Consider the following 13,909-nt stretch of genomic DNA (forward strand, 5'->3'; position numbering starts at 1 on the left):
TGCTCTTCAAAATATCTTCAGAGCACAAGAAAAGTTAATTGAAGCATTTCATCTTGTATATGCTACTAAAAACAGATTTAAGTAAGTGACAGAGAGCTGCCTTTAAAATTACATATAGAATTCAATCTGTAAACTCTAAATGTTCTGCGTAAAGACATAACAATAGTACCGGGGGCAGTGATACCTCATGGCAGCACTTAAAGCATCGTTATCTTAGGCCCTGCTGAAACTGAGCATAGAAGAAAACATAAAGAGAGCTGTGGATCCCAACAGATCATCAGTTGGGAAAGTGATAAGAGATATTATAAAACAAACACATACTTAGGAAGAGATGGGTAAATTAGGATATTGGGTCAAAAGCACCTCATTTAAAAATATATACCATATGATGAGCTTAAATGGGTTTCTTTTTATTCAATAAATATTTTCTGGTCTCCTACATGGTATACTGCATGTGGGAACTAGACAGACAGAATATGACCACGGTCCTCAATAATAACAGGAGAAATCTCAGACTTGTTTCTCTGGGGTAGCCTTATCATATAAATACTCCTTAAAAATATTCTTTAATTTACACTCAGTACTTATAATATCTTTTATAATAGCTAACATGAAGTATTATAATTTTGAGAAAGAATCTCATTTGCAATGGTCAGATTGTGTCACTTAAAATGAGATTTTTAAATATATATAACTTATAATACTAAACATACCACAAAAGTTTCAAAGAGAAGGGATGCAATATTTTATTTAAAAACAGGGAATTAATGCCTTGGTTTTGTGCTTTCCATCTTGAGCTCACTAAAGGTGACTTTTCCAGGTATCAGAGCTCTAACGCGGCATTCAAGCCTCTCAAACTGCTGACCACATCACCTGTCAACGGTTCTGCGAATCTGAGGTGAAATTTACGACAATAAGGAGTTGAGGAATCCTTTGTAGGTGATGTAAGATTGTCTTCATAGCGTTGAGCTATATAACCAACATTGAATAAATTTAAGACAGATGTAAACCACATTTAAGAAAATGAATAGATCCTAGGCCAGCAAGTATTGTTTATAGCTTGATTACATGTATTATTGTAGGTAATAAATGGAATTTGGCTGAGTTAGCTGACGAAGGTAGGAGAAGAAAAGGAAGAGGAGGGAGAATATTATTATTATTACTATTATTATTGCGCTTTGGGCTGAAATCAGAGCTGGGGAGTCTAAAGCCACTAACACTGTAAGGGGAAGACACTGGATCAAAGAACTTCAACTCCACAGACAGCGCTATCTCTATTGTGGGGTTGAATACACTATACCAGTAAATACTTGAATCTGTACCTCTCAGCAAGTGACCTTGGCTCATTACTCATGCAGGTCAGTTCACAAAACTAGGGGACCCAGTGTTATGGAACGCAATAGCAATCACCTGACCCCTTAAAGATGGTCTGTTCAGAACACCTCAGGGTTTCCCATTCCTTGACAGCAGCCATGTACTACATAAAGTAAGTGCTCAATAAATGTTTGTTAGGCCAATTAAACACGTATTTTAGAGAGTGCTGAAGTTCATACATAAAGGAAATCTCAGATGTTTTGTCATTAACGCTCATTTGAAATCTAATGGCATTGTAGAAAATTACAATTTTAGATCAAATTCTCTAATACATGTTTTTAAACAACAACAAAAAAGAATAAGTTGTAACACATTATTCTGTAGTAATATTATAGGTCTATAAATAAATAATACATATAATATTCACATATCTATCTCAAAGTTCTGAAAAAATAATCTGGACTAGAACGCTAAAATTGTTTGACTATGCAGCAGAACTAACTGGTACTTGGCTAGCAATTAGTCATGTACTATAAACTACATGGTTGTTAAGTAAGATATGGTTTACAAAATAAATGTAATTTACTAGAGTATAAGCATTTGAATTTGTGATACATATAGGCTTGTGGCTTTTAAATATATATATATATATCTTATAATACTAAATAGACCACAAAAAATTTCAAAGAGAAGGGCTGCAATATTTTATTTAAAAAACCAGTGACTCAATCACACAGGTTAACTCAACTTCTGAAAATAGGAAATAAATACAAATAAATAAATAAATAAGGGGCAGGGATTCTGATAAGCAAAAGTCAGCCAACTATGTGCTTATTCATTTAAATGGAGAATTTTTACTTATTGGTATAATTGAGGGAATGAGGCCACTGATCAACATTCTAACAGTTATTGATGGATGGATTTTTAAGAAACACTAAACTAGTGTTAAAGTAATACAGGGGCAGAGTAATGGAAATGAAGAGGCAGAGCAGTCACCAATGAAAACTTCATACTTCAGTCAAGCCTGTCCCAGTACTATCAGCTCCCAAATTCAAATTTCTTCCCAGTCACTTAGCTCTGAGTATTCCGTCTCTTCTGACTGGCAGAATGCACCCCAATCTAACCAGGAATTTAAGGGTCATCCTCAACTCCTTCAGGATCTTCCTTAACTCCACTGTTAAAGTTCTGTCCACTTTAAAATGCTACCCCCACCCTTCTCTTCATCAACATCCCACTACCACCAGCTCTCCTGGCTTGTCACTTAATCATCACAGAAGCCTGGTCAAGATGCCCCCAACTGCCCATCCACAGCTTACATTCCTCACGTTACAGCCACTAAAACCACGTCAATCAAAAACCTCAAGTCACCTGCTTTGTTAGCACCCTGGGCTCCACTAAAAGTTAAAGTCAGGTTTCCTGTCACACAAGATATTCCAGTGTCCTGCCTTGATTAAGTCTCCAGAGCCATCTCTGACTTCAGATTCCTACAGAATTCAGAGCCGCTTTACACTCCAGAAATGCCAACCTGCTTGTTCCATTTCCCAGAATGCCCAAGGTGTTTCTCACCCCTCACTGGGAGTCACCATTTAATCTTCCCCCCTAACTCCTTTATACTTACTACATGTCAGCTCAAAGAGCTTCTCTCTAGAAAATTCCCTCTGAAATCACATGACTTCTAGCCTCCTATAGTCAAGACTCTGCTTCCCACACTATGATCCTGAGAGTAACTTTCTCTGTGCTCCATTTGAATATCGTTCCTACAGAAGAAATACAGTCTGCCTCTCCATTCATCTCACTTTGGAGAGACCAGCAGGCAAACCAACTAGAAAAATAAAGCAAAATTCCAAATGTATAAGACTAACATATTTTAAACTGACGGAAAAAACTAAACTATCACACCAAAAACGTATAATGTGGCCTGCAGAGAGATTATGAGATACAATTTTGTGGCGCTCTTGGACAGAGGGGATGGCTCAGGGGTTAAGAACACACACTGCTCTTGAAGAGGATCAGAATTCAGTTCCCAGAACCTATTGCTGCACAATCATTTCAGCTCCAGAGGACTAGACACTCCCTTCGGTCCTCTACAGGCATCTGGACTTGTGTAAAGTTATCCCCAAACAGACACACTCATGAATATAATGAAAATTGTTTAAAACAGAATTTATCATCCTGAATTCAGAAGCATTAAATGAGATTAAGCTTTCGATGGGAACTCTAGAAAAAGGACTGTTCGTCAACGTGGATAGAAAATTCCATTAGGGCTTTTTCTCTTTGCTCTTAGTGACTAGTGTCTTTGAGGCACAAACGATAACTTAAATAGATACACCAAAATGAAAAACCATTACTTATGAATGTAGGAACCAGTAAAAGAAAAATCCAATATGTAAGTCAACTCTATGGCTTTTTAGCTAAATGCTTCATAGATGCACTAAGGAACAGTTGATATCCTTCTTCTATTTTTATACTAAATTATCAGAAATACTCGGTTCCATGGCCCCATGCAGTAAACAGCCAGAGCAATAGATCCAGATTTCAAACAGATCCAGATCAGAAGACAACCCCTTTCTCTTGGGAGCCATTCCTATATGAAATTAATTCATTAACTAATGAATTAATTAATTAACTGGACTTTCCTGGGCAATAGCCTCTGTGATCATGCATCAGATTTGACCATATGTTGTTAGCTCTGCTGAACAGTTCTCATATATTACTTCATTTAAACTTCACAACATTCCGGTGGGGTCAGTTTCAGTGACCCTCAAATTACAGGTGAGCAACTGAAAGCGACAGGTGTCAAGTAAAATGTCATGCTTCATATTTACGGTGTGTGTGTGTGGGGGGGGGTAGTAAGTTTCTAAGGAAGCAGAAATTCTAGCATAAGTCACTATTCACACACCTTATGATGCTCAGCTTTAGGCTCTCAAATGGAGACATTCTTTCCCGTTCTCAGAGAGGTACAGTGGAGACTAAGCAAACGGTATGGATAGCATTTAGCCCAGTATCTGAGAGGCTAGTGTGCCCTCAATAACACTGGCAAGCCGACTTCCTCCAACAGTGATAAGAGTTGTAAAGAAAACGAAGTTCACAAGTATTCCTAAATATTTCTTATCATTTCAAAGTGGAGATATTCTGAGTCTCTATTCACAAGAAGAAAGTGCTATCAGATTAATATATATACATACATATATATATATATAGTAAAAAAAATAAAATCAGCAGTGTACTCTGCTTCATTTTTGGACTGTGATACTTAGTTTCCATAATATAAGATCAAAATATATCAGTATTCAAAATTTATCAACATGTCAGAGGAAAGAGAAGCATTGGATCCAGAGGCCTTCCTGGGTAGTGGCTCTCAGGAAGATTCCTGGTGAACTTAATCAATTGTATCACATTTAAAAAGATTTAAAAAGGACTTCTACTAGGAGGGAGGGAGTTCAACACAGAAATATAACATCTCGACAGAAAGTTGTCTTGTTTGCCTCTCACCTCTACAAAGCCTAAATGGAGGAGCCAGGTTGGATGAAGGACAGAGGAAGAGATGCAGCGGTCTTGCTGTTAATGACCTGAGAGCCAATGCTCACGCTTGCTTTCTGTTTAAACTTTTCCCTTTTTCTCTGCTTTTGATATAGTCTTAACTCTGACAGCTGGGAAATCAGGGTTCTTGGTTGTGGTTTTCAAGTTCTAGCAAATAAAAACTAAATGTCTCTCTCTCTCTCTCTCTCTCTCTCTCTCTCTCTCTATATATATATATATATATATATATATATGCACAGAGAGACATACACACATACACATACATACATACATAGACACACATGCAGTGACTGCACACACATATACACACACCAATACACACAAACATACACCTATTCAGCTGCGTGCACACATACACACACACACACAAATACACACATACATACAAACATACACACTGACACAGACACATATGCAGCCGCCTACACATACACATATACATACAAATACACACATGTACACAAACATACATACATACATACACATACACACTGACACAGACACATATGCAGCCGCCTACACATACACATATACATACAAATACACACATGTACACAAACATACATACATACATACATACATACAGAGAAATATAAACATGCATACACACACACGAACATCACTGATATAAGGCCAAAACGAGCTATGCTTTACATCAAACCAATCTGGTGTTACATTAGGGTGTGCCCTATGAAAATCCAGCCGAGGGTGACTGCCAAACTAAGCAGCAGAAGAAACTCGGAAAGTCAAGGAATCCTACAATGAGCTCTGCTGTACAAATCGCATTGCAGGACAGCTTGACAGGAATATTGACACTGCTCCACCTTCACACCAATTCTCCACTACTTCTGAAATTCTTGGGGGTTTTTGTCACTAAAACACCACATTGGGACACAGCAGACACCATCCCAGGGTGATACTACAGAGACAACAGTTAGTTAATCAACCCACAAGATAACATCCCAACTGTGAGAATTTTGTCTTTCTTTAGCGACATCAGGGGTCAACTGATTTCTTCCAGCCTCAGTTTGCACATGTGAGAACTAGAACCTCATACTACACGTCCGCCTTGCTGTGTTCTAAAAACGGAAACAATCTATGAAAAGGAGGAACGTAAAACACCATGAGAAGACTAAACTAGATTCCCTGATCTGATGATTGGTGAGAGCCTTGTAAAACTAGAATTACGACTTCTTCCGATTCCATACATGCCACCTGGCCATCAAGCTGGCTGATCATCAACAGCACTGACTGGATAGCCACTCCTCCTGGAGCTTTAAAGTCATAGAAACTTTAAAGTCATGGGGTGGTTTCCCATCATTTACGTTATAACCTGCTAAGAAAACTCATGTATGGCCATAAAAATAGATGTAAAATAAATTATGAATTTGCCACCTTAAAAAAATGTTCAAAGACCACTGAGATGATCCATTGGGCAAAAAGGTTTGCTGCCAAGCCTGGAAGCCTTAGTTCGATACCCACAATCCACACAGTGGAAGGCAGGAGCTGGCCTTGTCTGTGGCTTTGCCATCCACACTGTGGCATGTACGCACACATACACATTAATTAGTGAGATAATGTGATTTTTAAAAAAATAATAAATGTTAAAAACAGTCAGCTATAAGTATAGAGTGTCTGGGAACTGATAGTGAAGCGGGACTCCCAAGAATTGGGAATGAGCTAACCCAGAAACAGCCTGAATCACGAGGTAAGTTTCATCTCACAGGCCAGAACACAATACAGATTATTTTTATACCATTCTGTCTGAGTTGTCTATCTCAGATCCTTAGCTTCCAGATTCTGTTTCTAAAGTCGCTTAACTCTATGTTTCCAAGAGCCATCAAGGCACACACTGTCATCCCTGACACCGAAGACTGTCAGCGAACTCAACATGGACACTAATGATCTCAGGCAACGACGCCCATCCTCTTATCAAAGAGATCCATATTCTGGAAGAAAAAGTCTAAAGGGTTCTATGAAAAAAGACCACTCTAAAAACACAGGAAGCAATCATTATGAAATGTTAGGATCACTAATATCTGCTACTTCCTTGAAGGTTATCTTATGTGTGAATTTAAAACCCAAAACTGTCAGGCATTGTATTCCTCTTCCTTCTCTCCCAAGTTGCTCCGGCTCTATTCTAGTAATGTCAAGTGGTGATGGCTGCTGTCATTCTTTTTATGCTATAGATGGCAGTCAGTGTACAGATGCTCTTCAACTTAGAATAGTCACCAAGTCCACTACACTGATGACTGGCACCTTACAGTCATGCTGACCCGTTTCCTGAAGGCAGAGTAAGTGGGTTATCATGCCTTACTGGAGTCACACATAAGTGCTTCTTTCTGGCTATAGGCACTATTTTACCCAATCAGAAAAGTTTTCCCACTGACCTCTAGCCTCAATACTTCCAATCCAAACTTTTAATTCCTTCCATGAAAGAAACAGCCTCATAAGAAATATATCTGCATATATTCTTTTAATGCAGAGAACATGTTATTTCCATGTATTAAAGGCAACAGCATATGTTAGTGGATAAACAAGCAAGTGGTGCTGGCCCCGAATACAAAATTTATTCCAAGTTTCAAACATCGGAGTGACCAACTCTAGGCCTCTATCCTAATTAACAGACAAGAGTCTTTCTCAGACTCGGTTTGCTTTGGCAATCTAAAATACTGATAATTCTCCTAGATCTACCAGAGAGGAAAACTGGGTATCTTCCCCATCTAACACCTAAGTGGGTAACCTAGATACCGTAAATAGAGGCTGCAGAAAGGATGCACCAGACAGCTCTGAAGTGAGAGCCAAAATATTTAACCAGCAACTCGGAAAACACTGCAGCACTCAGCCAAAAACTGTACGCACATGGAATTGCCACAGGCTAGAAAATTAAAACAAAACAAAACAAAACCCACAAAATTACTAAACTTCAGTTTACTGTTCTTGGGTGAGAAAGTCCCAGTGTAGGAGCAAAGAAAAAAAAAAGCAGCTTATCTGTTCACATTAACCATTTCTATACTTTGCAATGTTTATTTTAAAGAGAAGGGAAATGCCTTTTTGAACCTTTTTTTTTTTTTTTTTGCTAATTTTCTGGTTGTGACTAGAGAGGACAGGCTAGTGTCCAATCAACAGCTACTCTGTATTTTACATACTTTATGTTTTTAACAGTAGGTAAAGAGTAAGTAGAATACCATAGAAAGCTCCATGTAAATTTAACTTACCCCATTAGTCATTTTTATGAAAAAGTTGTTTCTAACAAATGAAACCATAGTCTACCAAAGTACTAATAATATTAAATATTAAAGTGAAAAAATCTCTATATACTATTACAGTAATATAACTTTTCTCAAATCAATAGGCAAAAAAACCAAAGTGCTACAAATCCATTACAAGAGATTAACAATATAATTCAGCATGAATCACTCAACACCACCAGGATTTTTTCCTTTCTACATCACAGAGGCCGCCTTCAAGAATGAAATGTCCTGAATACGTTTTCCTCATTCATAAAAAGAAAGAAAACTTTTAAATGAAGTCAAGTCAAATAGCTCAATCAGAATTTCAAGCCAATGGCTAAAATCACTTGAGGTTCGTGAAGACATGCAAAGTGTACCCAAGGGTAACTTATATACTTGTGCTTAGAATTCAGAAGTATTCACTAATTATAAAGTTTCTAACTTACAATAACCTAAGTCAGGCTAGAAGAAAGACCAGGAAAGAAGTTCTCTCAGATAACCAGAAGTGACTTAAGAATATGCTTGTAGTTAAGTAGCTTATTCGGTTTGCCCCAGTTGTTAAAACTTCAAAGAAGACTCCTTCATCACCCAAAAAGATAAGTTGTAATAAACCATGACCTTCCTATTTAAGACGGCAACATATATCCAAAGTGCAAAGGAGACGACACCTCAAGCTTGTGCTAAGAGTGGCAGACCACTTGCACTGAATTAACTGATCTGATAAGCCAGTTTCATTAAAAGACAGACTTAACAAATAAACGCATCTTGTCCTCCACACTGACAGCACACCTTTCTATCACACTCAACACTGTCTAGGACACTTCATGTCAGAAACACTGAAGACTCAAACTGCCACTCCTGCAAACCCAAAAACATCCCCTTCTGGACAATGTAAAACAAAATGATATATATATATAAATATATATATATTTTAAAGAAATGGATGCAAATGAGTTCCTCAAATTTTCAATGACATTTCGCTTCAAATCCTCTAAAGGAGAAAGTTTTACATTGTTTTTTCTTGCTTTCTGAGCAAGCCAGTAACACTTCAATTTTACCACTGATGGTCTAGCTCCTTCATACCAAGGCAACAAAACCTTATTTCTTCTACTTCATTTTCTTTTTTTTTTAATAACCATGAAGAGTCCTTTGGTAAAGCTACATTTCTCTATTTTTTTAACCAAACATCAAATCTAGATGTGACCCTTGAATTGAAAACAATAATCAGTAAATTCTAATAACATCTCTTACCCGGTACAGGTAGGCACCAGCTAGCAAACGCCACCTTGGGACAGTTCAGACTAGTAAGTAGGCTCATGTTTTATGATACTAGAATGAACGGAAATAAATCTGTGTTGTTCTTTTCTTAGCAAAAGCTACAGCAGTACCTCCGTCCCAGAGTGAGCAGACCCCACAGACCTGACAAATCCAAACCTCTCACTTGAGAATTTAAAAAAATAATAATAATCATAAAATGAAGACTTACTGCTTGTCATGTGACTTGGCGAGGCGTGCTGTCCATTGGGTGTGCTTGAGGTGAGGTCAATGGCCATATTGGCGTGTTCCCCTTCGGGTGAAAGCTCATTGTCACCTGCTTTCAAAAAAAATACATTCTTTTGGTTTCTGTTCATTGTCACGTAACATGTAATTACTCAGACTGCCTCATATTCAGAGAGCACTCAGAACCGAACGCTCAAGAAACATGCTTTTTTTTTTTTAAAGAGAAACTACAAGGAAATAAAATACATAGTAAATGAATGAAATGCAGAGAAAACACACACACACACACAGCCTATAATAGAAAAGTGAACAAACTTTATTATCATAGCATTCTTACAGGTCAATGACAATAGAGACCATCTGAGGTCCAAAATAGTTGTAGTAGAAACAACAAGATTTTTCTAATAATCTAATTTAATCAATATAAAGTACTTTAAAGTAAATATTTTTAAAAATGTTTGCTGGATGGTTCAAATGAGCTTGCATTTTTAAGAAAGGTGAACTTAAGAAGCCAATTCCTTCCTATTATATGTCTGGGAAAATCAGGTTACCTAGCAGTAAATCTTTAGTACATTTCTCCCCATCCCCCCCCACCCCCCCAGTAGAAGAAATATCTATAACCTGGTGTATTCTAAATTTAAATTAAACAGGGAAACCAGCCAAATAAGAAACTAAAGATCTGCTGGCTACAAGCCTTAAATAATGTCCTTTCTGAAAAAAGTAGATCTCTATGCCCCCTTTTTAGTTTGCTCCTGGTAATACTTCCTCGTATCTGTTGCAAGGGGAAATGGTGAAGAGCAAATAAAGCTAGAGAACCCGTACTAAAGACCCATGGCTCAGGAACTCACACACACACACACAGGGAGCAAGAAGCTCACTTGATTGCCCACAGCAAGTGAATGAAAAGGAATACTCACATGTTATATAGCCATCAATTGCGTCTGTTTCCATAGTCAAAGTGCAGTGCTGGAACACAAAAGATTGCAACCTTTACCCAAGGATTCCTCCCTGTATCTGCCATTAAATTCTTCACTTAGTTCAAGCCCCAAGCAGCTAGTGCATGTTGCTCCTGCAACCTGTGCCTGAGAAACATACTACAGTGTACTGTGCGTGCTCATTTGCAAGTCATTGAACTCTCTGCAAATGATCTGATTCCTGCTGGAGATAGGATAGGGACATAGGGACGCTAAGTGTTCTGTGAGATGGGCTGTAGCAAGAGAAGAACGACTCTCTTGTCAAAATTTACCCAGTTTATTGGGGGAAAAAATAGGAGAGGGTAATCTCCAATTTGCCAACTGTAACTGCTATCTAAGTATTTTACCACTCACTACTTCCCACAATCGCCCTGCAGTTTGAGTACTTCCCTAGTATACAGACAGCTCTATTCACAATTGTTGCAAGTTGGTTCATCATGTTCTAATGGGGGGGGGGCACAGAGAACAAACAAAACATAAGAAAACAAAACAAAACAAAACTACTTAGTACTAGACTGTATCCCAAAGACTTTAGCGGCAGTTGGCCAGCTCTGGCTTGTACTGACATTTTAGCCTACCCCAAATTCTGTGTAAGCACCTGTTCAACGTACCCTAATTTCCTGCCAGACTATGGCCAGAGACAAATGCCAAGCCTACTTAAGACATTTGGAGTTCCAACATTTCAGAAACTTTTGGCTGTGCACGAGGGGAGCATTTTCCTCTCCCCAAGTGTGAGGAATGATTTCTATGCATCAATAACACAGATACTTTTGTATCCCCAGAAACAAAAGTAAATTGCATGAGACAACACCCCCTAGCTTTGATTCACATCATCAGAAGATCGATAATCTAACTGTATTCTTTGAGGGAAAAAGTTACAGAATTGACAAGTCCTGAAAAGATTTTTACTTATTTTCCCCCCTTTGGCCCGGGTCCTTTTTGCCTTTAGTTTCAAAACTCTCAAAGCACCAGCAGCTAAATTATTCACAATGAGCCATTTCTGTATTGATCGCCAAGTATATTTAGCCCTGGCTCCTGGAATTTCTCCATTACTTACTGGAAAACAGGCAGCTTCACTTCTTGTCTCCAAAACCACTTCCCTTCTCCCTCCCCTCCCCTTCACCACCAGCCTCCCTACCCCCCTCCCGCCCCCCAAAAACTTTTCTTTCTTTCTTTATGGAATAATCAGATCAAATTCTCAGTCACTACATAGCAGTTAAATTCCGACCTGCTCTACTCTTATCAAAGTCTTTCAATTAGGTTACGTAAGGTTTGAAAGAAAGGGACCCAGAAAGTTTTAAAGGGGAGCAGTTTCTACCGAGAGCTTACAAATGAGTCTATCTCTTTAAAAATGTACACATTTAACACACATACTAAAAAGAAGCGTCAGTTAGAAGCAAAAGAAGTCTGCGCCAACAGTGAAAGGGTTATTAAACCCTCAGTGAAGGAAAAGAAAGAAAAAGAAAAAAAGGAGAAAGAGAAACAAAATGTACATACAAAAGAAATTGTCCTTTGATTAAAAAACATTCATCACCATTTCCAGCTCTGTCGGGAGATCCCAGCTTCTTCTAACCCCTCAAAGAGGAGGTGACAATGTCGGGCTGAAGAGAAACGGAGAAAGAAAGAAGTTTTTTGTGCCCCCCCCCCTTCCCTCCCTGCCCCCTCTAGGCAAAGCCCCCTGCAGAGTTGAAGCCGAGGAGGAGGGAAAGCACTTTACAGGTGGGTCATTCCAAGACCGAATCCAGCAAACAGATCGGCTGATAAACAAAACCAAGAAATGAGAGAGAAGGAACACTCCCCCCCAACCTCCTCCTCCTCCTTCTCCTCCTCCTCGTCCTCCTCCTCCCCCGCCCCCGCCCCCTCGTCCCTTTGGGATGGTCTAGTAGGAAAAGTCACTCAGGAATGGCACCACGTACTTTCAGGAAAGAGGAAAAAAAAAAGACAGAGAGGGAGGGAGAGAAAGAGAGAGAGGTCAGTCAGTGCTACAGCAATGCGATTAACGAGAAGAGAAAAAACTTGATCCACCGGTTCCTTAAGAATCGACCAAAAGCTAAGACAAGAAAACTGAAAGAAAGAGGGGAGGGGGTACGAGGGGAGGGACAGTCAGGCAGAACCCAGCAAGGAACCTAGGCCAACTTCACAGGACTGTTTTGTGGCCTCTGGCAAAATAGGAAAAAAGAAAAAAAAGAAAAAGAAATTAAATCTTCATTCCATCTCCTTCGTCCATACCAGAACCTGTCAAAGCGATTTAACTGTTGCTGTTATACATGTGTCACACCAGATTTTTATTATTATTTTTGTTTTGTTTTGTTTTCAATCTCAACAGTATAATAGCCTCTATCCAGACAGCTGCAATCTATGCCAGGTTATCCAGTCTTTCTTCTTGGAATTCGAGTTAAAACAAAGCAAAAACAAGTCCAAATCCATGACAGCTATAGAGATGAGAACTGATTAGTCTATTAACATCCCAGAAGCAGATTACAAGGAGGGGAAGATACATTAAGGCAAAGGACACCATCTTCAACGAAATTCCCTGAGCGTCCTTAACAGAGATCATTTCCCTAATCAGAGCCACAACCCATCCCTCCCCAAAGAAAAGCGTCTATATTATTATTATCCCTGGTTAACAGCAACAAGTCATTCGATCACACCACACTGTTAAACAAGATTCCATATCATTACACTTAACTTTGAAAACACTCCCCCTCCCCAACCCCTTTGCAAACCATACACGAATTGATAGATAATCTATGAATCAGAAGACAAATAAAACAAGAGCTGTTCTTCCCCACGCAAAAAGCCAAGCGGAGATTTACCTCAGCAGTGCATGCAGTAAAATAATCCCATCACCCTTTTGTTTGTGTTTACTGTTAGTGTGTCCTCTCCCTCTCTCTCTTTCTTTCTTTCCTGTGCCTAACGTGTGTTTGTGCACTGCAGTTGGTGGTGGAAACTAAGGCAGTGGATCTGTAGCTAAGGGTAATCCTGTTTTTACTTCCTCCATCTTCAGCGAGGAGCAGGGTTAGCCCGGGACAGCTGGTCAAACCCCGAGAAACCGATCCGGCGGAGCCCGAGCACATCTCCCCCGCCGGCCGGGCTCGCGCAGACGCCCGCGGGCGGAGGGCGGGCAGCGGCGGCGGCGGCGGCGGCGCCCGCGCGCGCGCGGAGGGGGTGGGGGTGGGGGGTCGTCCGCGAGCGCCCGGGTCCGTGAGAGCCGCGAGCGGGCGGGCGGGTAAGCGAGCGAGCGGGCGAGCGCGCGGGCGGGCGGGCGGGAGGGGCGGGGGTGCCGTGGGTCCGCCCACCGGGGGACGCGCAGCGGGCGCGTGTCTGCGCGCTCGGCCGCTCGTTCGG

The 13,909-nt window shown here is 39.9% G+C and overlaps 1 protein-coding gene across 6 annotated transcripts in view; it reads right to left on the reverse strand.

The window, feature by feature from the left end:
• The window catches only part of Ikzf2 (IKAROS family zinc finger 2), a 155,869-nt gene extending 142,292 nt beyond the window's left edge, over positions 1-13,577 (reverse strand). For 2 of the 6 annotated variants that reach the window (XM_021161530.2, XM_021161541.2), the window contains exons 1-4: positions 13,378-13,577; positions 12,059-12,162; positions 10,505-10,553; positions 9,574-9,678 (exon numbers count right to left, since the gene is read on the reverse strand). In XM_021161530.2, the coding sequence (XP_021017189.1) occupies positions 9,574-9,678; positions 10,505-10,553; positions 12,059-12,088 (184 nt within the window). In that variant the 5' untranslated portion in view covers positions 12,089-12,162; positions 13,378-13,577. Of the gene's footprint in view, positions 1-9,573; positions 9,682-10,504; positions 10,554-12,058; positions 12,163-13,377 lie in introns of all 6 variants that reach the window. The other 4 variants (XM_029481585.1, XM_029481561.1, XM_029481577.1 and 1 more) reach the window with 3 other exon arrangements.
• Positions 13,578-13,909: the final 332 nt, after the last annotated feature.

This window comes from Mus caroli, chromosome 1 (assembly GCF_900094665.2).
Source record: "Mus caroli chromosome 1, CAROLI_EIJ_v1.1, whole genome shotgun sequence".
Lineage (NCBI taxonomy): Eukaryota > Metazoa > Chordata > Mammalia > Rodentia > Muridae > Mus > Mus caroli.